General features: G+C 58.4%; 5 protein-coding genes across 5 annotated transcripts; 2 read left to right on the top strand and 3 right to left on the bottom strand.

Annotated features, from left to right (window-relative positions):
• Positions 1-443: 443 nt before the first annotated feature.
• B0H64DRAFT_324429 (acyl transferase domain-containing protein) lies at positions 444-6,834 on the top strand (the record flags this gene model as incomplete). Its single annotated transcript, XM_062800651.1, has 2 exons — positions 444-5,652; positions 5,705-6,834. The coding sequence occupies 2 exons, from the start codon at positions 444-446 to the stop codon at positions 6,832-6,834; spliced, it is 6,339 nt and encodes a 2,112-aa protein (XP_062657597.1).
• Positions 6,835-7,692: 858 nt separating this feature from the next.
• On the bottom strand, positions 7,693-8,249 carry B0H64DRAFT_399515 (uncharacterized protein). The gene has a single exon (XM_062804021.1). It carries the CDS (start codon positions 8,054-8,056, stop codon positions 7,841-7,843), a length of 216 nt encoding a protein of 71 aa, XP_062657596.1. The 5' UTR covers positions 8,057-8,249; the 3' UTR covers positions 7,693-7,840.
• Positions 8,250-8,413: 164 nt separating this feature from the next.
• On the bottom strand, positions 8,414-10,207 carry B0H64DRAFT_179995 (uncharacterized protein). The gene is made up of 2 exons (XM_062798899.1): positions 8,866-10,207; positions 8,414-8,798 (listed from the first exon to the last, which is right to left on the bottom strand). Exons 1-2 carry the CDS (start codon positions 10,089-10,091, stop codon positions 8,564-8,566), a joined length of 1,461 nt encoding a protein of 486 aa, XP_062657595.1. The 5' UTR covers positions 10,092-10,207; the 3' UTR covers positions 8,414-8,563.
• Positions 10,208-14,847: 4,640 nt separating this feature from the next.
• Positions 14,848-15,304, top strand: B0H64DRAFT_399511 (uncharacterized protein; the record flags this gene model as incomplete). The annotated part of the gene is made up of 1 exon (XM_062804020.1): positions 14,848-15,304. A coding segment is annotated over one exon (312 nt), but the record flags the coding sequence as incomplete, so codon positions are not given.
• Positions 15,305-15,929: 625 nt separating this feature from the next.
• On the bottom strand, positions 15,930-20,115 carry B0H64DRAFT_179936 (uncharacterized protein). Its single transcript, XM_062798898.1, has 3 exons — positions 18,319-20,115; positions 18,194-18,268; positions 15,930-18,134 (listed from the first exon to the last, which is right to left on the bottom strand). Exons 1-3 carry the CDS (start codon positions 19,997-19,999, stop codon positions 16,324-16,326), a joined length of 3,567 nt encoding a protein of 1,188 aa, XP_062657593.1. The 5' UTR covers positions 20,000-20,115; the 3' UTR covers positions 15,930-16,323.
• Between the last annotated feature and the right edge of the window lie 387 nt (positions 20,116-20,502).

The raw sequence follows: 20,502 nt of genomic DNA, 5'->3' as shown, positions 1-20,502 counted from the left end.
CCTGTCCCGCTCCAAACCGGGTCTCGGCTTCAAGGTTCAATCCAATCACCGCCCACCGCAAGAGCCACCGCCCATCCTGGCCCATTCCTTTCCTGCCCTTGCTCGACGCCCGCAACTCCCCTCTCCCTCGGTCTAAACACTCCAAACCCAACTCTTTCCCTTGGGCAGGTTTCTCATTCACGACCTCACTTCACTTCCACTTCGTGCCACTAGATTCTTCCGCGAGGCGTTGCCTGTACCGTCATTTTTCGCAGAAATATCCCACTTCTGCCCGTGGCTCTGTCGCCATTTGCTGCTAATTTCTGCCATTATTGCGGCTGGTACGTCCCCTCCCCCTCCCCTCCATTCAATGCTTTCTCTCCGGCTGGTCTACGGATTCATCGACTAACTGATAGCAGGGAAGAAGCGCCGGTTCTCAAGATACCCCATCCCTATACATAATAATGTATCCCAACAACGGCAACGGCACAGGCCCGCAGACGGGCGCCGTCACGCCCCGCTCTTCGGCCTCGCTGCGTCCTCTCACTCTCTCCCACGGCTCTCTCGAGACATCCTTCTTAATACCTACCGGAATCCACTTCCATGCTTCCCGATTGAAGGAGGGCTTCGTCGCAACCCTGCCGGCGCCCACCGACGAGCTGGCCCAAGATGACGAACCGTCATCGGTAACCGAGCTCGTCGCCCGGTACATGGGTTATGTTGCGCATGAGGTTGCTGAGGGTGAGGATGACGTACAAGGATCGGGCGAGGAGGTGCTTAAACTCATCCTCAACGAGTTTGAGCGGGCATTCCTTCGCGGCAACGATGTCCATGCCCTGGTGGCAACGCTCCCTGGCATCGACGCGAAGAAGTTGGAGGTCATTCGCAGCTACTTCGCTGCTCGGGCGGCGTCAAACCGAGCAATGAAGACACACGAATCGGCCTTGTTTAGGGCAGCCGACGAAGAAGATGCCAAACTCTACAATATCTTTGGCGGCCAGGGCAACATCGAGGAGTATTTTGAGGAACTCCGCGAGTTATACCTGACCTACCCATCCTTTATCGGGGAGTTGGTGGCATCATCAGCCGAACTTCTTCAGACCTTATCCAGCCACCCGAGCGCGGAAAAGCTCTACTCTAAAGGTCTGGATGTAATGGGCTGGCTCCACAGCCCGGATGCAACACCAGACGTTGACTACTTGGTGTCGGCGCCGGTCAGCTTCCCCCTGATTGGTCTCGTGCAGCTCGCCCATTACCAGATTACCTGCAAGGTTCTTGGTCTCCATCCCGGCATTCTTCGAGAAAGAATCAGCGGGACCACTGGTCATTCTCAGGGCATTGTGCTTGCCGCTGTCACCGCGGCCGCGGACTCGTGGGAATCATTCGAGGAGATTGCCAATTCCGCATTGACCATTCTCTTCTGGATCGGTGCCCGCAGCCAGCAGACTTTCCCCATCACTTCGCTGAGCCCGGCCATGCTTCAGGACTCTATCGACAACGGGGAGGGCACCCCCACCCCCATGTTGAGCATCCGCGACCTCCCTCAAGCGGAAGTCCAGAAGCACATCAACCAGACGAACCAGTACCTCCCCGACGACCAGCACATTTCAATTTCGCTCATCAACAGCCCGCGGAACTTGGTCATCGCCGGTCCGCCGCGGTCGCTGTGCGGTCTCAATGCCCAGCTCCGAAAGGTGAAGGCTGCCACGGGTCTGGACCAGACCCGGATCCCCCACACCGAACGGAAGGTTCGGTTTGTGAACCGGTTCCTGCCCATCACTGCCCCCTTCCACAGCAAGTACCTCGCCAAGGCAACCGCGCTGGTCGCCGAGGATTTGAAGGATGTCCAGATCGATGTCAAACGTCTGGGCATCCCCGTCTACGACACTAACACTGGCAAGGACATCCGCGAGGACGTGACTGGAAACATTGTGCCTGCCTTGGTTCGCATGATCACAAGTGACCCGGTCCACTGGGAGAAGGCGACCGTTTTCCTCGGAGCCACACACATCTTGGACTTCGGTCCGGGAGGCATCTCGGGTCTCGGTGTGCTGACAAGCAGAAACAAGGACGGCACCGGTGTGCGCGTCATCCTGGCGGGAACGGTAAATGGAACCGTGAACGAGGTCGGCTACAAGTCGGAGCTTTTCGATCGCGACGAGGAGCATGCCGTCAAGTACGCCGTTGACTGGGTGAAGGAATACGGTCCTAAGCTCGTCAAGACGTCGAGCGGCCAGACATACGTCGACACCAAGATGAGCAGGCTACTCGGCCTGCCGCCGCTCCTGGTTTCCGGCATGACCCCCTCCACGGTGCCCTGGGACTTTGTGGCTGCCACCATGAACGCAGGCTACCAGATTGAGCTGGCAGGCGGCGGATACTACAACGCCAAGACCATGACAGCAGCCATCTCCAAAATTGAAACGGCGATCCCCCCTGGCCGTGGCATCAGCGTCAACCTGATCTATGTCAATCCCCGTGCCATGGGATGGCAGATCCCGCTTCTTGGAAGGCTCCGGTCGGAGGGTGTGCCGATCGAGGGTCTAACCATTGGCGCTGGCGTCCCCTCTATCGAGGTTGCCCAAGAGTACATCGAAACTTTGGGTCTGAAGCACATCTCCTTCAAGCCTGGCTCGAGCGAGGCCATCCAGGCCGTCATCAACATCGCCAAGGCCAACCCGACGTTCCCCGTTATCCTTCAATGGACCGGTGGCAGAGGCGGTGGCCACCACTCGTTCGAGGATTTCCATGCCCCCATTCTCGCCATGTACGGTCGCATCCGTCGCCACGAGAACATCATCCTCGTCGCTGGCAGCGGGTTTGGCGGTGCCGATGACACGTACCCTTACCTTACCGGTGCGTGGTCCACCCAGTACGGCTACCCTCCGATGCCGTACGACGGGTGCTTGTTTGGTAGCCGCATGATGGTTGCCAAGGAGGCCCACACGAGCAGGGCTGCTAAGCAAGCCATTGTGGACGCTCCCGGCCTCGACGATGGCGAGTGGGAGAAGACTTACAAGGGGTCTGCGGGCGGAGTCGTCACTGTGCGGTCTGAAATGGGCGAGCCAATCCACAAGCTTGCCACGCGTGGTGTTCTCTTCTGGGCCGAAATGGACCAAAAGATCTTCAGCCTCCCCAAGGAAAAGCGGATCCCCGAGCTGAAGAAGAACCGCGACCACATCATCCGGAAGCTCAATGCCGACTTCCAGAAGGTTTGGTTCGGACAAAACAAGGAGGGCCAGGCCGTGGATCTGGAGGACATGACGTACGGCGAGGTCGTCCGCCGTATGGTGGAGCTTTTGTACGTGAAGGACGAGGCTCGATGGATCGACCCTTCTTTCCAGAAGCTTACCGTAGACTTCATCCACCGCGTGGAGGAGCGGTTCACGACCGCTTCTGGACAACAGTCTGCTCTCCAGAACTCCAAAGTCCTGGATGAGCCCTGCTCTGCTATCGAGCGGATCCTCTCGCGTTACCCCGAGGCCGAAACCCAGATCATCAACGCCCAAGACGTACAGCACTTCCTGCTGCTCTGCCAGCGACGTGGCCAAAAGCCGGTGACGTTTGTACCCGCTCTAGATGAGAACTTCGAGTTTTTCTTCAAGAAGGACTCGCTGTGGCAGTCGGAGGACCTTGGCGCCGTCATCGGCAAAGATGTCGGCAGAACCTGCATTCTCCAAGGACCCATGGCCGCAAAGCACTCGACCAAGGTTGACGAGCCCGTCAAAGACATTCTTGACGGCATCCATCACGGCCACATCGAGGGCCTGACTCGGGATCTGTATGGGAACGATGCTTCCAAGATCCCCACCGTCGAGTATTTCGGCGGCAAGCTCATCGAGGCGGAGGCCCCCTTGGATGTCGAGGGCCTCACCGTCTCCGTGGATGCCCACAAGAACATCTACCGCTTGTCATCTTCGCCCTCGACCCAGTTGCCGTCGCTTGAGGAGTGGATCTCGCTCCTTGCCGGCTCGAGCCAGAACTGGCGCTATGCCCTCCTTCAATCCGATGTCATCGTCCAGGGCCAGAAGTACCAGACGAATCCGATCAAGCAAATCTTTGCACCGACTCGGGGTCTCTTCGTCGAGATCCTTCACCCCAACGATCCTGCCAAGACGGTCATCGTGGTCAAGGAACAGCCGCGTCACAATCGGTATGTGGATGTGATTGAGGTTAAGCTGGTGGGCCAGAACGAGATCGCCGTCAGCATGATCAAAGAAACCACCGCCCTTGGAAAGCCTGTCGCTCTCCCGCTGCGTTTCACCTACCGCCCGGAGGCTGGCTACGCGCCCATCCATGAAGTCATGGACGGCCGCAATGATCGTATCAAGGAGTTCTACTGGCGTGCATGGTTCGGTGACGAGGAGCTTGATCTCGACGCCTCCGTGACCAACCAGTTTGACGGTGGCAAAACCACCATTACCAGCGAGGCCATTAACGAGTTCGTTCACGCCGTGGGCAACACGGGCGAAGCCTTTGTCGATCGCCCGGAGAAGACCATGTATGCGCCGATGGACTTTGCTATCGTGGTGGGCTGGAAGGCCATCACGAAGCCGATCTTCCCGCGCACCATTGACGGCGACCTTCTCAAGCTCGTCCACCTGTCCAACGAATTCCGCATGATGCCCGGCGCTGAGCCGCTCAAGAAGGGCGACGAGGTCTCCACTACAGCTCAGATCAACGCCGTGATCAATCAAGACTCCGGAAAGATGGTCGAGGTTTGCGGCACCATCACTCGCGACGGCAAGGCGGTCATGGAAGTTACGTCGCAGTTCCTTTACCGCGGTGTCTACACAGACTTCGAGAACACGTTCCAGCGCAGGTTCGAAACTCCGATGCAAGTTCACCTCGAGACCAGCAAGGACGTCGCCGTCCTTCGCTCCAAGGGCTGGATCACTTTCGACGAAGATGCGACACCAGAGATCGATCTGCTCGGTCAAACTTTGATCTTCCGTCTTCAAAGCTTGGTTCGATTCAAGGACAAGACTGTCTTCAGCCATCTCGAGACACGGGGTCAAGTCCTTGTCGAGCTGCCGACTAAGGAAATCATCCAGGTCGCCAGTGTAGATTACGACGCCGAAACTTCGCACGGTAATCCGGTTGTGGATTACCTCGAACGTCACGGGTCGTCGATTGAACAGCCTGTGAACTTCGAGAATCCAATTCCCCTCGGTGGGAAAACTCGGTTGCAGATTCGCGCACCAGCATCGAACGAGACGTACGCCCGCGTCTCGGGGGATTACAACCCCATCCACGTCTCTCGCGTCTTCGCCGCGTACGCCAACCTTCCCGGAACCATCACCCACGGCATGTACTCTAGCGCCGCTATCCGCAGCCTCGTGGAGACCTGGGCCGCGGAGAACAAGAACGGCCGCGTGCGGAGTTTCTCTGCTTCGCTCACGGGCATGGTCCTTCCCAACGACGATATCGATGTCAAGCTACAACATGTCGGTATGGTCGCTGGCCGGAAAATCATCAAGGTCGAGGCCGTGAACAAGGAGACGGAGGACAAAGTGCTCCTCGGTGAGGCAGAAATCGAGCAGCCTGTCACTGCTTACGTCTTCACCGGCCAAGGCTCCCAGGAGCAAGGGATGGGGATGGACCTCTACGATAGCAGCCCTGTCGCCAAGGAGGTCTGGGACCGCGCTGACAAGTATCTCATGGATACTTACGGTAAGTACCTCCTGTTCTCGCCATTCATTCTTGTACTGACGCGCATAATTAGGCTTCGCCATCACCAACATCGTCCGCAACAACCCCAAGGAGCTGACCATCCACTTTGGCGGCCCGCGCGGCAAGGCCATTCGCCAAAACTACATGGCAATGACTTTCGAGACAGTCGCGGGTGACGGCTCGATCAAGTCAGAGCGGATTTTCAAGGGAATCGACGAGAAGACCCAGTCCTACACTTACCGCTCTCCGACTGGTCTCCTTTCGGCCACACAATTCACCCAGCCCGCCTTGACGCTGATGGAGAAGGCCAGCTTTGAGGACATGAAAGCCAAGGGACTTGTCCCGCGTGATAGCACTTTTGCCGGCCACTCTCTTGGCGAGTACTCGGCTCTGGCAGCCCTTGCCGACGTGATGCCGATCGAATCGTTGGTCTCGGTTGTCTTCTACCGCGGGTTGACAATGCAGGTTGCCGTCGAGCGTGACGCGTCGGGTCGGTCCAACTACAGCATGTGCGCGGTCAACCCCAGCCGTATCAACAAGACATTCAACGAGGAGGCCCTACGGTTCGTGGTCAGCAACGTTTCCGAGACCACTGGCTGGCTTCTTGAGATTGTCAACTTCAACATTGCCAACATGCAGTACGTCTGCGCCGGCGACCTCCGGGCTCTCGATACCTTGACTGGCGTCACCAACTACCTCAAGGCTATGAAGATCGACATCGAACAAATGCGCAAGGAGTTCCAGCCCGAAATGGTCCGCGAAAAGCTCGTCGAGATCATCAAGGCTTGCGCCCAAGAGACTGAGGCCAAGCCAACGCCGCTAGAGCTGCAGCGCGGCTTTGCCACCATCCCCCTCAAAGGCATTGACGTGCCCTTCCACTCGACCTTCCTTCGCTCCGGTGTCAAGCCTTTCCGGAGCTTCCTGCTCAAGAAGATCAACAAGACAACGATCGACCCGGCCAAGCTGATTGGCAAATACATTCCCAACGTGACGGCCCGGCCGTTTGCGATAACTAAGGAGTACTTCGAGGACGTCTACCGCCTCACCAACTCTCCCAAGATCGGCCACGTCCTGGCCAACTGGGAGAAGTACCAGGACGACAGCACCGCGTTGGCTGCGGCCATGACGAACGGGGCTGGCGAGGCCAACGGGGCTAGTGGCGGCGATGGGGAGACTCTCTAGGGATGAATGACGATGTTTGGCACTTGGACGGGGGGTGGCAGCTTGATTTTCAGAGCATGGGAGCGATATGCTCGGTTTATGAGAAAACTTTTAATGTGTGTGTGGCTTATGTGGTGTTTTGGCGCCTTACAAGGCTTTACTTTAGACAATAGATCTGCTTGGAAGCTACTTGCACTTTCTCCCTGTGCTACTATATGTGAGTGATCGTGGAATTTGCCGCTTCTCTTTCTATGTGTGTGTGCGCGTATGTGTGTGCATGTACTCTCATCTGTACCCGAGCATGCACACCTCCTCGGCCCCGGCGTTAGGCTGAGGCTTAAGCTGCGGGAGGGAACATGAGAGATTGCGTGTCTTCCGGGGTGATGTTCTCCAAATCCCTCACAAACATCCCCGTTTGGTTGGAGACCCAGTCAGTGAGTGGTTACATGTGGGAGTAATTTCTTCGGGCAAGTTCCATCGCCGCTGTTTCTTTACCTAACCCCTCACCCCATCGGCCGTAGGGACCAAACTACGGCACAGAGAGACCCAGTAGCGCAATAATAACCGATCCAGGCCGATCTATCGGTTTGCCTCGCAAGCTGTGGTTGCCCGTCCAACCCCAGAGGTAGATCATATGATATGCCACGGTATGTACTACAACATCTCCGTACGAGTTTCCACTTGGGGAGACAACCTGGAATACTCATCCGAAGCATCGTTACGCCACGCGGGGAAGCAACCGCAGTCATGTTCGCATCACGATCCACATTAACATCTCGTCTCACAAACCTATTTAGGGAGCATGAGGAGGTGGTGTCACTTGAGTCAGTTGCTTCTTTCTCACACTTATTGCTCATGGCAGTGCAATGCAAGATAGTAGGTATGATAATGATCTGACAAAAGAGATCAGGTTTGTAAGTCTGCTATGTCGTGCTCTGTCACCCATCCCACCCTCCAGTCCGGAAGGAAGGGGAGATGAGCGCGAGCGAGAAAGGAGCAAGCGCAATGTGTGCGATGCTCTGCGTAACTACATTATCCAATACACGTTCATGCCTCCATGGTAGAACTGAATCCTCCATCCAAATACCATTCCCGTCGAGGCCGCACTCGGGGTAAATGCTGTGATAGCGCACAGATGTCCGTCCCGTTCCGACCTGATGATGTCCGTTGTTGTCAAACTGAGAGAAACCGAACCAAGGAAAAAGCAACCAAAAAGACACAACTCCTCACCGCACCGTCCCATGCAACCGCCCAATGCTCCTGTCTGACCCGACCAACCAAACCAACCGCTAATCAAGTGCTAGTTATCCATGATATTCTTTTGTCGAAGTCTGTAAATCACAACGCCGGACCCATATGCCGTGAGATGGGGATGAAGACGGAAAAGAAAAGTGGGGAAGCCCCTCAAAAAAAAAAAAAAAAAAAGAAAAAAAGAAACGGTCACTTTTAGTACAAGGATATAGAGCTTTGCGCGCATATCGCTCCAAGATGTGTGGATGGGAGAAGGGCAAACGAAAAACGGCCGGACAATGAGAAAAAAAAGAGGCAAGGGTATCCTCGTCAACAATGACCATTGACCCCAACCACCTTCGACCGAGGTGACATGGCATCGTCCGAAGGTGTGGGTCTCCGGTCGGGCAGCAACACGTGGCGCTGATCCAGGGGAATGTCGGTGAAGGTCCGACGTCATCGCTTTTGCCGAATGCCGGAGCATTCGGGGGGCGACGGCGGGATTTGATGCGGGCTTTTACTACGCCGCGGCAGGACTCGCGAGCCGGAGCGGGCTGGAGGGGGCCGAGGCGCGCTGGTGGTCGTTGGAGTTCCGGCGGCCGAAGACGCGCTGCATGACGGCCTTGGGCCGGACCGCGTCGAAGTTGACCGCCTTGAAGGTCGCCGGCATCGCGATCCGGTGGGCCTTCTTGGTCTGCCACCGCTCTTTGATGCAGTCGTCGACCAGCGTCATCAGTCCGGTTGCCATGATCACACTAGTTAGGCAAGAGGTTAGCATTTGGGTTGCTGAATGAAAGAAGGGGTTGGGGCTGGCCGACTTACTCGGCAACGTCCGTGACGGCATCGACGATCGCTTCGTCGGCGATCCACATGAAGCACGGGGGGACCCATCCGCCGGCGTTGTCGTCGGCGACGACCTGGGTCGGCGACCTTGTCTCGGGAACGATGTGTGCGACCGGCGCGCTCGCGTTCCCGTCCCGCACCAGGTGGAACGACACCAGGCCCAGCTGCTTGTCGACGGAGCGCTTCCAGCTGTACCGGTGACCCCACCACTCGAACTCGTAGCGCTTGTTGCCCTTGCCTCCGCGGCGGTTGACGTCGACGCGGGCGTAGTTGCTGAACTCGAGCTTGATGGTGTTGGTCGGCATCGGCCGCTGCGCCTTGCCCTTGACCAGGCGGCTGTCGAGCGACAGGCGGGAGTGGTTGCTCCCGTCGGCGAACAAGTCGTCGTCGCCCTCGCTGGTCGAGGAGCCGGTGCTGGGGCGGCCCGCCGCCGTCATGACCGACTTGGCGCGGCGCAAGGCCGGCTTCCCTCCGCCGAGCGTCTTGAGGGCGGTCGACATGGACCGCTTCAGCGTCGGCTTCTCGTCGGCCGTCTTGGGCCTCGCCGCGGCAGGCTCGGTGAACTTGCGCTTCGAGTTGCAGACCTCGCGACCCGAGTCCCGTGAGTACCTCCGCAGCGAAAACTCCCGCTTCCCCAAGTCGTACATGCGCAAGTGGAAGAGCTGGATCGCGGTCCTCCTCCGGCCCGTCACCACCGTGTCGATGCGCAAGTTCATGTTTCCATCGGAAGTGAACTCGTCGTGCCGAATAGTCAGGCGGTTGAGCGAGGGGAAGAGCTTGGCGAAATCCTGGGGGGTCGACGCGCGGACGTTGGGCTCGACGACATCGCGACGGTAGACCGGCAACGGCGGGATGGCGCCGCACTCGTAATCCGCAACCTCATCGGCGAGCATAGCTTCCATGTCTTCGCTGGAGGCCGTGGTTGAAGCGTAGGTTTCGACAGACGAGCGCGGGTAGAGCGAGGTGGCGGGGCTGACATCGTCGCGTGAGTCGTAGGCGCGCTGGTGGTACTTGGCGGCGGCGGTGTAGGCCCCAGTACCTGTTGATGACGGTGAGTCCTTCAGGTCTGACGGACATGGTGAGGAATAGAGCGAAGTGGGTGCTGTGGAGTGAGATGTGTATGAGTCGTTACTCCTCCGGCTGCGCGAGTCATGGCTGGAGGAGGATTGACTTGAAGGCTGTCTCCTGGGATATGAAGCTGCCATCTTGGGCTATGTGTGTGAGAGTATTTGCTGCTTGGGGGCAGTCGTAGGGGGTTCTGTGGGCTACTGTGGGGAGAGAGAGTTCCCGATCGAGGTGGGAGGATGATGGGGAGCTCTAATGGTGTTTATAGAGAGAGTGTGTGTCAAGTGCGTCGAGTGTGTTCAAGCAGGGGTCTGCGGGGGGGGGTGACGTGGGGTTTGAGCGGGCGGGCGAGTGAGAAGTGTTCAAGGGTGTTCAGCGATTGGCGACTGGGGAGAGGTCCGGCATGGGGTGCCGAGCATTGCGAGGTCGTGTCAGGGCTGCCGTGCAAGGCTTGTGCGTTGTCGAGGTCGCAGGTGTCGGGTTGGAGTCGGGCATTAAACGCGGGGAGTTTGCTGGCGTCTGGCGTGGTGACAAGTGAGCGTCCCTGGAGAGAGTGAACAGGTGGGATGCAGTGGCAGGGTCAGTGTCCAAGACTGTTGTGTTTCTTGGCTGGCAATTGACAGGTCGCAGGAGCCAAGTGGTCCATCCGCGAATGCAACAACAGCGCGGTTGGGGGTGATGATTTTGACGATTGTTCACGCGGGATTCGGTGTCTGAACCGGAGGGTCTCGAGAGGGTTCAATTCAAGACAATAACCTGGTAATCTGTGCGAAGTACAGAGGTACGTATGTACATGCATCCACCAGACACACGCCACCGCGATCGAGCCGCTCCCGTCCCCCGCAACCTCGCATCGGGGATGGCGTTGACCCTCGAATGCGCCGTGGGACGAGACCCTTCAAAAGGGAGGGGTTGTTCAAACCAGCCATTCACGCTGCGGTCGACTGTTGCGCGCGCTTTTTCAGTGGACAGCGCAGGGTCGCAACAGAGGTTTCCGAGACCGCCCGGTCTCAGCCATTCGTTGAAAATTCGGAAAACCCAACGCACTTGTGATTGGTCAGTGGCCTCATAGCTTCGCCTGATTGGGAAGTCGCAGGGTGGTTGGCAGTCATTCCCGTCGAGAGTCACTCCACTCGTGGGGGAGGGCAGGTCGAGGACACCCAAAAAATACATCCGCCGTGGGGGAACAACCTATCCTGCACAGGAGGGAGGGACGACTGCATGCCATTCCAGGTTGCCACACTTGCGGCTGGGGCGTGTGGTAAGCCCACCAAAAAATGCCAACCTGCGGTGTCCTGACTCCTGGCAGGCGCTCTTTCCCGTTCTCGGCAACGGAGTGCCCGTCGAGACATGGGCTGAGACTGCTGAAAGAAGGTGCGGCGGGGTGGCGCTGGCCGTTGGAAAATCTCTTCTCTGGTCGCTCCTCGCCCCATCCGAGGCCGTTATCGAGCCACCGAGACTCGGATCTCCTGCCAGCACCTAAACATTAGCTTAGTTCGCGCATTGAACACGCGACAACGACGATAGCTCGGTTGTCTCGGTGTCGCCAAATCAACGTTCTATTCTTGACAGAAAAAGCAACCATCCTTCGGCACCGGCAAAACTGCCGCGGCCGCTCGGGTTTTTGTCCTGGAGTGTTTTTGGAATGTCGTGGGCAACGCTGTCACCACCATGTCATCTACCGGCGCCGACGAGTTCCTCGACGTCGCTGACCACGCACCGCTCAGTCGCCAGCCGAGTCTTGGGACATTCCCCCCGAGTCACTGAAAGTGCTTTCTCGGGCCAGAGAATTGCAGGGCATCCGCAGCCATCCCTGCTTACCGCAGGTGCAGATACGGTACGTGGCAGTCTGGTCAGTGGTATGGGCCGCCAATTCCAAAATCCTCTTTCCACTTGCTGCGTCCATGCCCGGATGCCCAACGCGACCCACAGGCCTGCCTCCCCTGAGGCTGCTCGCGCTTCGTGAGATCATTGGCCGCAGGCAGATCGTGGGGAAGGCTGGCCAGGTGCAGCTCCCTTGTCCAATCGACATCATCTTCATCGAACCGGGAGAACCATTCTCCCATTCCAACCTCGCAACCCTTAGTGTTTGTTGGTTTGTTGGCGCCCGCTTCAGCCCGACGAGAAGCACAAACTCAAGGAAGGGGCCGAAATTCGTAACCAAAAGTCAAAGGCTATCGAGGAAGCTTCTCGTTGTTGCTAGCGAGTCCCCCCTGACGAGGTGCCGGTGCAAGGGTACACTTCGCGGTCTCGCGATGGCAACTTCTGCCCAAGCCCAACTTCGAGCCGATTTCGCTCAAAAACCCCCTCAACCCAATCGAAATTCACATTCAATCAGCCGTTTGGCTCTTGGCGCCGATGGCGGGTTTCCCAGATCGAGAAGACGAGCTGTTCGCTACTGCAACCATTCCTGCGCAGCCATGCAATGTTGACTTGTGTCAAGCGTTCATTCGCTGACAATTCGGACCACAACCTCACCCCAGCACTCCAGCACGTGTCCAGCCTTTCTCGCCATTCACCCGGGACAGCTGTCTTGGGGTTTCGAGGGTCATTGACAAGGAATTCGTGGCTTGGGTTTGCTCTGGCGCCTAGCCACCGTGGTGACGCATCCAGATCTCCGGGGCAAGCTCTCGCGCCTCACGACCAACCCTCCCCGTTTCAAGCGTGCGGGCATCAAATATCGAATTAGGCGGGTGATGTTTTGGTGTTTTTGCAGCACGCCGATCCCCTCCACCCTTGGTTGATAACTAAGCGATTGTCAGAGACCGAACCTTGTGTGCTCATCCGCGGGTTGCTCAGATGAGCGTTCCGTCCTAAGCTCCTGAATCTGCCTATTGCTCGCGACGGGTCCGAGACGCTCCTCGGATCGGAGGTCGGGTCGTGTTCCATCAGCCAGCCGGGTCATCCCTCATCGGCACCAAAGAGCTCATGCTCGCCGGGCTTGTTTGTGTCCGGTCCTCGATCCGCAATCCATCCAGCCAGCTTGTGCAGCTCATGGGGGTGTTCCAAAAGGTTATCAGGACTCGATCAGGTTTGGGCACAAGGGCGATGAGATACGCTCTCCTCGGGCTCCCTTGACCCACTCGAATTCCTCATGACACTCAGTAATACAACATGCTTCTGCCCACTGATATGCAAGTTCTGCCCGGACCGGCGAAATGAGGAGCCCCCGACCTATCACGGACAACACCACAAAAAACGAAGGGTCTGCGGTTCAAAAGGAGCGGTTCTCGACGGCTGTTCCCTCTAGTGCCGCTTGATGATGGGCTGACGCCTCGGATACATGAGATAGCAAGAAACACTCTTGTTGATCGTCCTGTGGTTCAGACACTAACTAGCAGCCGAGTGGTTCAAGTGCACCATCCGTCTCCTCCGCTTCCGAGAGTCAAGCCCTTTTCAGGCGGTGGAGAGGTTTCCACTCATTCAAAACACCGCACTTGTCCCAGGCGGGATCACCCGCCTATCAAGCGCAAATGGCTCGACTGGATGGATGAGGTAACGAGTTTGTGCCGCAGAGCGCGCGTATCAAGGGTGCCACTTCCTTCAGAGGAGCCGAGTCAAGTCGTTTGGGGGTATCCGACTGCTACATGGCGTAGCAATGCCCACGAATTGGCAACCCCTGATTCGAAGGCTGTTGGAGTCTCTCCTTTAACCACAGCCACTGCCACCCAGTACGTCCCCCCTTTTCGACGAGCGCGGGGAAAATGCATGACATCAAGGCCTCGCGTGCCTCTCAACTCGGTCATTGTCTCGGTCGGTAGCAGACAGCAAGGCCCAGCCTCCACGCGGGCCGGCCGTTGAGCACAACCTCCGCATTCGTCTGTTCAATGAACGACAAAACGGATCTGCTGCATGCGGGACTTCTCTTATTGGACCCCGGAGTTTCATCGACGGGTGGTGCTCGAAGACGATTGGTGTTGTGTTCCGTGACTCGTAGGCAAAGGCCCATTGTTGGCTCAGAACTGACCCCCATCATCTGTCTAAACTGCAGCCTGGGCCAGTCAGCCCCGTGAATCGAAGACGATCAGTCCATACCCCACAATGAGGGTTAAGACAGTTGCGTCGCAGCCGAAGTGTATGCGCAACGGGATCATCAAATACCATTGTGGGTGAGAGGTGCAGGCGTTTGTCACTGCGACCTTGCGGCCAGGAGGAAGGGGGTCAGACGGCAAGAGCTGGACATCAAGGTGCCAGATTATCGTATGGTTCGTCTCCCGCCCAGGTCTGAGATCTGAAGCGCATCGAGCCCAGCTGAGGGGCTTCGTAAACCGGGAGAAGCTCCTTACGCAACCTCGAGGCTCTCTCAGGCCCGTGCGGTTTCATCACTGCCATGTCACACGGCAGTCCAAGACCAGTCCACTCTCCAGCAGCACATGAGCCCGTTGTCAAGATAATGAGGCACCCACGTTGCGGTTCAATCTCAGGGGCTATGCCAGCGAGCACGGGAGCTAAACCCGGATCGAAACGAGAACACACCATCTAGATCCCCCAAAATAAAACAAGGGGGGACTCGGCCCTCATTCCACCCCATTGTCTCACTTGTCATGCTCCCACTGGCGTCCTCCGCCCCAGCCTCCATCAGGGCCGCGTCAACCGGGCCATCAAACCCGTGTACGCGGGGGCGGGAGAAAAACGGGGGAAGGACAAGCAGCAGCTCCCTGAGAAGGGCAGATCAGCAACCGCCTCGCGCGCATGCCATCTTCATGTCATATTCATGTCATGTTCATGTCATTGTTCCTGAGCCTGCGCATGCCGAGCCGATACCGCAAAGCGGGGGGCCGGCTGGCACACGCACATCCAGCTGTACGCTGTGCTGTGCGGTGCTGTGTATGGACACGTCGAGTGCGGGCTATGCATACACAGTAGAGACATACATACGGGATAGGGACGGGATGGGGATGGGGATGGGGATGGGGATGGTGCATACAGCCGCAGCCAGCCCATCATCCCGCGGCTGCTGCGCCGTTTTTATACCTCGCTCTCTCTCTCTCTCGCTGCTGCCGGCGCTGCGCTGCCCTATCGTGTCGCGGTTCCTGTCCACGTGCGTGGGAGGTTTTGGATTCGGATCCCACACAAGTGTGTTGCTCTGGCGATAGAGTCGTTAGCGATGTCCTGGCTAAATCCCGCGTTGGTGGTAGTGGTGGTGGTAATAATGGTGGTGGGTGGGTGTTGGCAATCTGCGCAGTCAGTACCGGAGCCGGGGATTAGGTAAGGACCTGCGGTTACGGCCTTGCTTGGTACATACCTAGGCAGCATATGTATGTACTTGGCGGAAGAGATGTAGAAATGCAGTGTTGCATGGGTAATTCTCCCTGCAGACGTTGGGCTGCATGTATGCGGGACGGGCATCCATGCAGGAGACCCTGCCTGCCCAAACTTGCAGCTTGCATCGCTGGCCTGCCCTAGCCCACTCTTTTACTATCGGTGTTTTGACTCATTGAGGCTCCGGTTTTATGAGCGGCGATGGAATGTTGGGTGGTTCTTGACGGGATAAAGTGACGGGATAAAGTAATGAAGTTCAGATTGTTGGTCAGATTGTTGAGTGCACTTCGAGATAATTGAGAACGAATGTATCGAGACCCCATAATATTCAAGACTGGGCCAGGAGCCAAGCCCTAACCGGTTCTATTGCGAATCAAAGTTATGAGAAAGGTCACAATGTGAGCGGTGAGCTGCCTTATCACGCCCAGTCCATGCAATGACTCGCCATCGCTGAGCTGGGACAGATGAACAAAAAAAGGGGGGGGGGGGGGGGGGTGATACCAAGTGACAGGACAGTATCGCACGAGACGGTATCTAGGTAACCACCACGGTGAGCTCTGACTAATGCATCATGTCTGATATCTCCCTGTAAGAACCATTAAACCAATCCAAAAGATCGAGAGTAGGAAGCGTCGAGGACGACCAGGGAAGAAAGAGTATCAAACGAAAGTTCCCTCCTGAGAGGCCATCATCTCCCCAACCCCAATACACATTATCGAGACACACCAGGCCATGACAAGAACAAAAGCCGATCGCATAAAAACACCAAGGAATAAACAACGTAATGCAAACAACTAACTAGTAGATAAAAGAAGCATCCTTGTCAAGCCGAGCGCGGTTGTCGTATGTATGATCAACGACGTCAACTCAACTGCGGATGCTCTGCACTTTGCACTGCTTTGCTCTGCTGATGGATAAGACTCCAGCCAACCCAACCCAACTCAACTTTGTCACACACACACAGACAGACACACACACCACCACCCAAACTGAACTTCAAGGGTACCCCCCACCGCCAACCCCCATCGCAACCCTAACCAACACCCCAACCAGCTCCCCCGCCACACCAAGCCCCCTCAAATCCCTCATCTGCAACCCCATCAGGGCCTCCTAGTTCCCAGCTCCACCAGCACCGGCACCACCCCCAGCACCAGCACCGCCCGACTCCCAGCCGATCCAGCTGCGGGGCATGACGCGCCAGATCTTGACCTCGCCGGAGCGGAGGTCGTCGAGCTTGAAGGACTCGAGCTTGACCTTTTTGCTCTCGCGGCCCTGCTCCCAGGCGCGCACCTTCTTCTTGGTGCCGTCCCACTCGGCGACGACGGCGACGTGGTCGGGCTTGCCGACCTCGACCGAGTACTTGGCGTGCATGGCGCCGTGCTTGCCCTGGAACTTGGCGTTGCGGATGCTGACGACGTCCCCCGGCCGGATCTCGTCGTTCTGCGTCGTGCTCGCGTTGGCCAGGTTGCTGTACACGAGCGCCCCGTACGCCCGCGTGCCCACGGGCAGGAGCGCGTCCTTGAACGGCCGGAGCAGCTCGTAGACGAGCGCCTGCGGGGTGCCGTCGCCGACGACCGTGTCCTTCTTTGACGTGACGGCCTCCCCGATGGCGCGGCCGAAGCGGTCGTAGCTTTGTTCGAGCTGATCCTGGCGCAGGGCGCGTGGAGGCGGCTCGTGGCGCTGTTCGAGCTGCACGTCTGACGGGTCTTGCGGGTTAAAGCGAACGGTGATGACGGTCTGGGAGTAGTCTTGGAAAAGAACGTAGATGTCGCGAGTAATGATGGTTTTGCCACCTTTGTGCGAGTCGGCAGAGCTCGACTCCTCGGACTCGAAGAAGATATCTTTGCGTCCGTGGAGCTGAGGAGGGAGGCCATTCTGCTGCAGCCACCAGGACGACTGGCTGGCTAGGTCGATGTCATTAGCAACGAAGCCGGACTCCATCGATGGGCGCGTAACGTCCACAGACCGGCGGCCAATTCCGGCGCGCTGGAGGTCGACGGACTGCCGTGCTGGTGCCCGGCCGGGCGGCGGAGGAGGGGGAGGGGACCTCGGAGTCTGGCCGTATGGTGCCTCTTGAGTAAACGTTTCATCCTGCTGCCTCGTATACGGAGAGGGTGATGGCATCGGGTACGACGGCATCGCTGGGGGGGCCTGCGAAGACGAGGTATAGTTGTAGGGGTCGTAGTCGTCGTCATATTGAGGTGTCTCCTTGGGCGGCGGGGGAGGCGGTGGGGCCATTCGGGGCATATCCACCGATTTCCGGGTCTCCGGGGGAGGCTGGCTCGGGATAGGAGGTGGACCTGCCCTCGGGGGTGATGCGGCGGGAATGGGAGGCGGAGGAGCGCCTGTAGTTGGGGACCTCGGGGACATGACATCCTCAAAGCTCGACTCACGCTGGTGCGCCTTGAGCGCATCTTTGTGAGGAACCGAAGACGCGATGTCCGTATCATAGTCGCCCTCATACTCGGTGATCTCCTCGTCCTCACCTTCGTCGCTATTCCTGCGCCCGGCAGGGATGGGCGGCGGAGGCCTGGGGTCACCAGTCGAGACTCGCCGCAGTGGCGGGGCAGCCGAAGGGGGCGGGGGAGGCGGCCTTGACTGAGCAGGCGGGAGGGCTGGAGGGGAACCGGGAACCGGCGGTGGCGGCCTGCTGCTCCGTTTGCTGGACGCGGACTCTCGTGGAGGGGTTTGTTCAACGTAGGACGTACGACTGTCTACCGACGGGCGTGGTGACGTCGGAATTGGAGGCGGGGCAGCAGCTGCGGGTGGCGGCGGCGGCGGAGCTCTGGTGACCTGGTTCGTATCGCCGCTCAGAGCATCAGACTCCGGGTTAGGTCGCTCCGAGAGCTCGTCATCCGATTTCGATCCTTCACTAGGCGACTTGACCGCCGAGGTGGCTGGAGGCGGTGGCGGCGGACGTGCTTTACGAGATTAACAATAATATTCCATGGCTCAAAACGCTGGGCACGATGATACTCACAGTCCGCAGGAACAGGAGGCGGAGCCGGTCTTCCGCCAGGGACAGGAGGGGGGGCTCCTTGTTCCGTAGGCGGTACTACAATGGTCAGTATTGTGACCCGAGGTGGGCTTCCTAAGCAAACTTACCTGACGGAGCAGCCTCCTGATGCGGAGTTCGGAGATCAGATTCCTCCTCTTCCTCGTCTTCCGACTCGGGCTGCTTCGGCTCCGTAGGGATAGGAGGTCGCATCAGCCCAAGGAGGGGGATAGGGGGGGCCACCCGGGTGGCCGGCGAGACAGGCTCCTCAACCTCCTCCACCGGCTTTTCGGCAGCGGCCTTCTTCTTCTTTGGCAGCGCTGGGGCAGGAGCGCCGAACAAGGGCATGGCCATCCCGGGCATCCCCATGCCGCCAGACATCTTTGCCATTCTCGCGCGCAATTCCTCTCGGCGCCGAACCTCGGGATCCACATCCTCCTCGTCCTCCTCCTCCTCTTCTTCTTCTTCATTTTCGTCCTCTTCGTCCTCTTCCTCTCTCCGACTACTATCTTCCTGCTTAGATACCGTGGCCACGTGTTTAGTTCGGCCATCGCTGTCCTCCTTCTCGGTGAGGTCCTCTTGGCCCTCGGTTGTCTCGCCGGCTCCGGACATATCCGCCTCGTTTCCGTCACGGGGTTCGGCTCCCTTGGAGGACCTACGCCTCGGAGGATGTGCCATGCGCGGCGGGTGAGCCTCGTCGGTAGAGGTTCTCCTTGTCTCCTCAGTCCGCTCAACAGTTTCCCCTTCGACCGTGTCCTGGCTATCGAGGCGCTTCTTGGGTGGCCGCTTGGGCTTCTCCTTCTTCGCTGCGGCCTCGGCATGGCGGGCAGCCGTCTCCATCTGCTGTTTTTGCAGCAAGGCCAGCCGCTCCTTCAGGCTCATGGGCTTAGGCTCGTCCTCGGCAGGTTCGCCTTCATTTGTGGACCCCGTGGGGACGAGGCCCGCTCTGCCAGCATTTTCGAGGACTTCGGCCTCTTGTTCTTTTACCTCCGGGTCCTCATCTCTGCGGTAGATCTTTGCGACGGGAGCTTGCGACGCCTGTGGGACGTAGGCATTTCTGCTAGGCGGGGGCGCAACGAAGGGCTTCTTGATGAAGCCGCCGGTTCCCCCAGAGCTCAAGTTGCTGGGCTTGAAGGGGGTGATCGGCGGAGCGGCGGCTCTGTTGAATGCCGCGATGCGATCTTTAAACGAGTTGCTACTCGGCTTCTCGGTCACGGGAGGTGGGCCACCCGGCTTGGGAAACGATGGGCCGCGCTTTGGGGAAGGCGGTGAGTTTGCAGACGGGACCTCGGCGGGCTGTGGGGCGGGCGGCGCAGGAGCGGGGGCGGGAGCAGGCGCTCGCACCGGCTGCACCGGCTTGGGCGAGGGAGGCTCTGCGATGGGCGCCGGAGCCGGGGGAGATGCAGAGAAGGTCTGCGGTGGCGAGACGGGAGCTACTGGCTCTGGTATTTCCTCGGCTTCCGGCGCAGCTTGTTTCGGAGAGTCGGGAGCGGGGAGAGCGGGCGCCGGAGCGGGCGGGGCAGCAGGCTCGGGGACGGGCGCTGGAGCAGCCTCGGGCTCCCGCTTGGGGCGCGATCTTGTCGGGCGGGGCGGAGCGGTGGGCTCATATTTCTCGACGAAGTTTCGCGGGAAGATGCCTTCGCACGTATTGCCAGAGTCGTCAATATACTCCCCTCCGTACCAGTCATCATCCTCTTCGTCGGTGACGGTGATAATCTGCCCGGCGCTGAAGCCTAGATCGTCCTCGTGCCCAGAGACGTAGTCATACAGGGCTTTGACCTTGAACGACATGATGACGCGGCTCGCGGCCAGCAGCGGTGGTCGATGGCGGGAGTCGATGCAAGGTGGAAAGCTAGGTGTGGCGGGGTTTTGGAGAGCTCGAGCTTCCAAACCAAATAAATCCCTACCGTAATTAATCGCCGCACAGAGCACACGGCGGTTGCTAAGGCGGCACAAAAACGCGCAACAGGGTTGGCGAGTGTAAATAAAAGCTCCTGCGTGGTAACGGGTCTGACAGGAGGAGGATGGAGAAGGCTCAAAATCTCAAACGGACTGATGGAGATCTGGCCGTGACCCAAGGGCGGTCCTGGTGGGTAGGCTTGGCTGACGGGCGACCTCGAAGTTTAGTTTGGGGGCGACGGAGGGGTTGCCAGCTTAACAGTGGGCGGGCGAAGCCGAGCCAAGACTTCCATCAACGGTACAAAGTACTTCGTGCTCGAGGTCGAAACGGAAAGTGGGTGGCTTCGGATTATGGAATCGAAGGGCGGGCCAAGAGGGGCGACGTCAGCGCATGA

Source organism: Chaetomium fimeti (assembly GCF_033439085.1).
Source record: "Chaetomium fimeti strain CBS 168.71 chromosome Unknown B0H64scaffold_5, whole genome shotgun sequence".
In the NCBI taxonomy this organism is placed as follows: Eukaryota; Fungi; Ascomycota; class Sordariomycetes; order Sordariales; family Chaetomiaceae; genus Chaetomium; species Chaetomium fimeti.
This window is presented reverse-complemented; position numbering and strand designations above follow the sequence as displayed.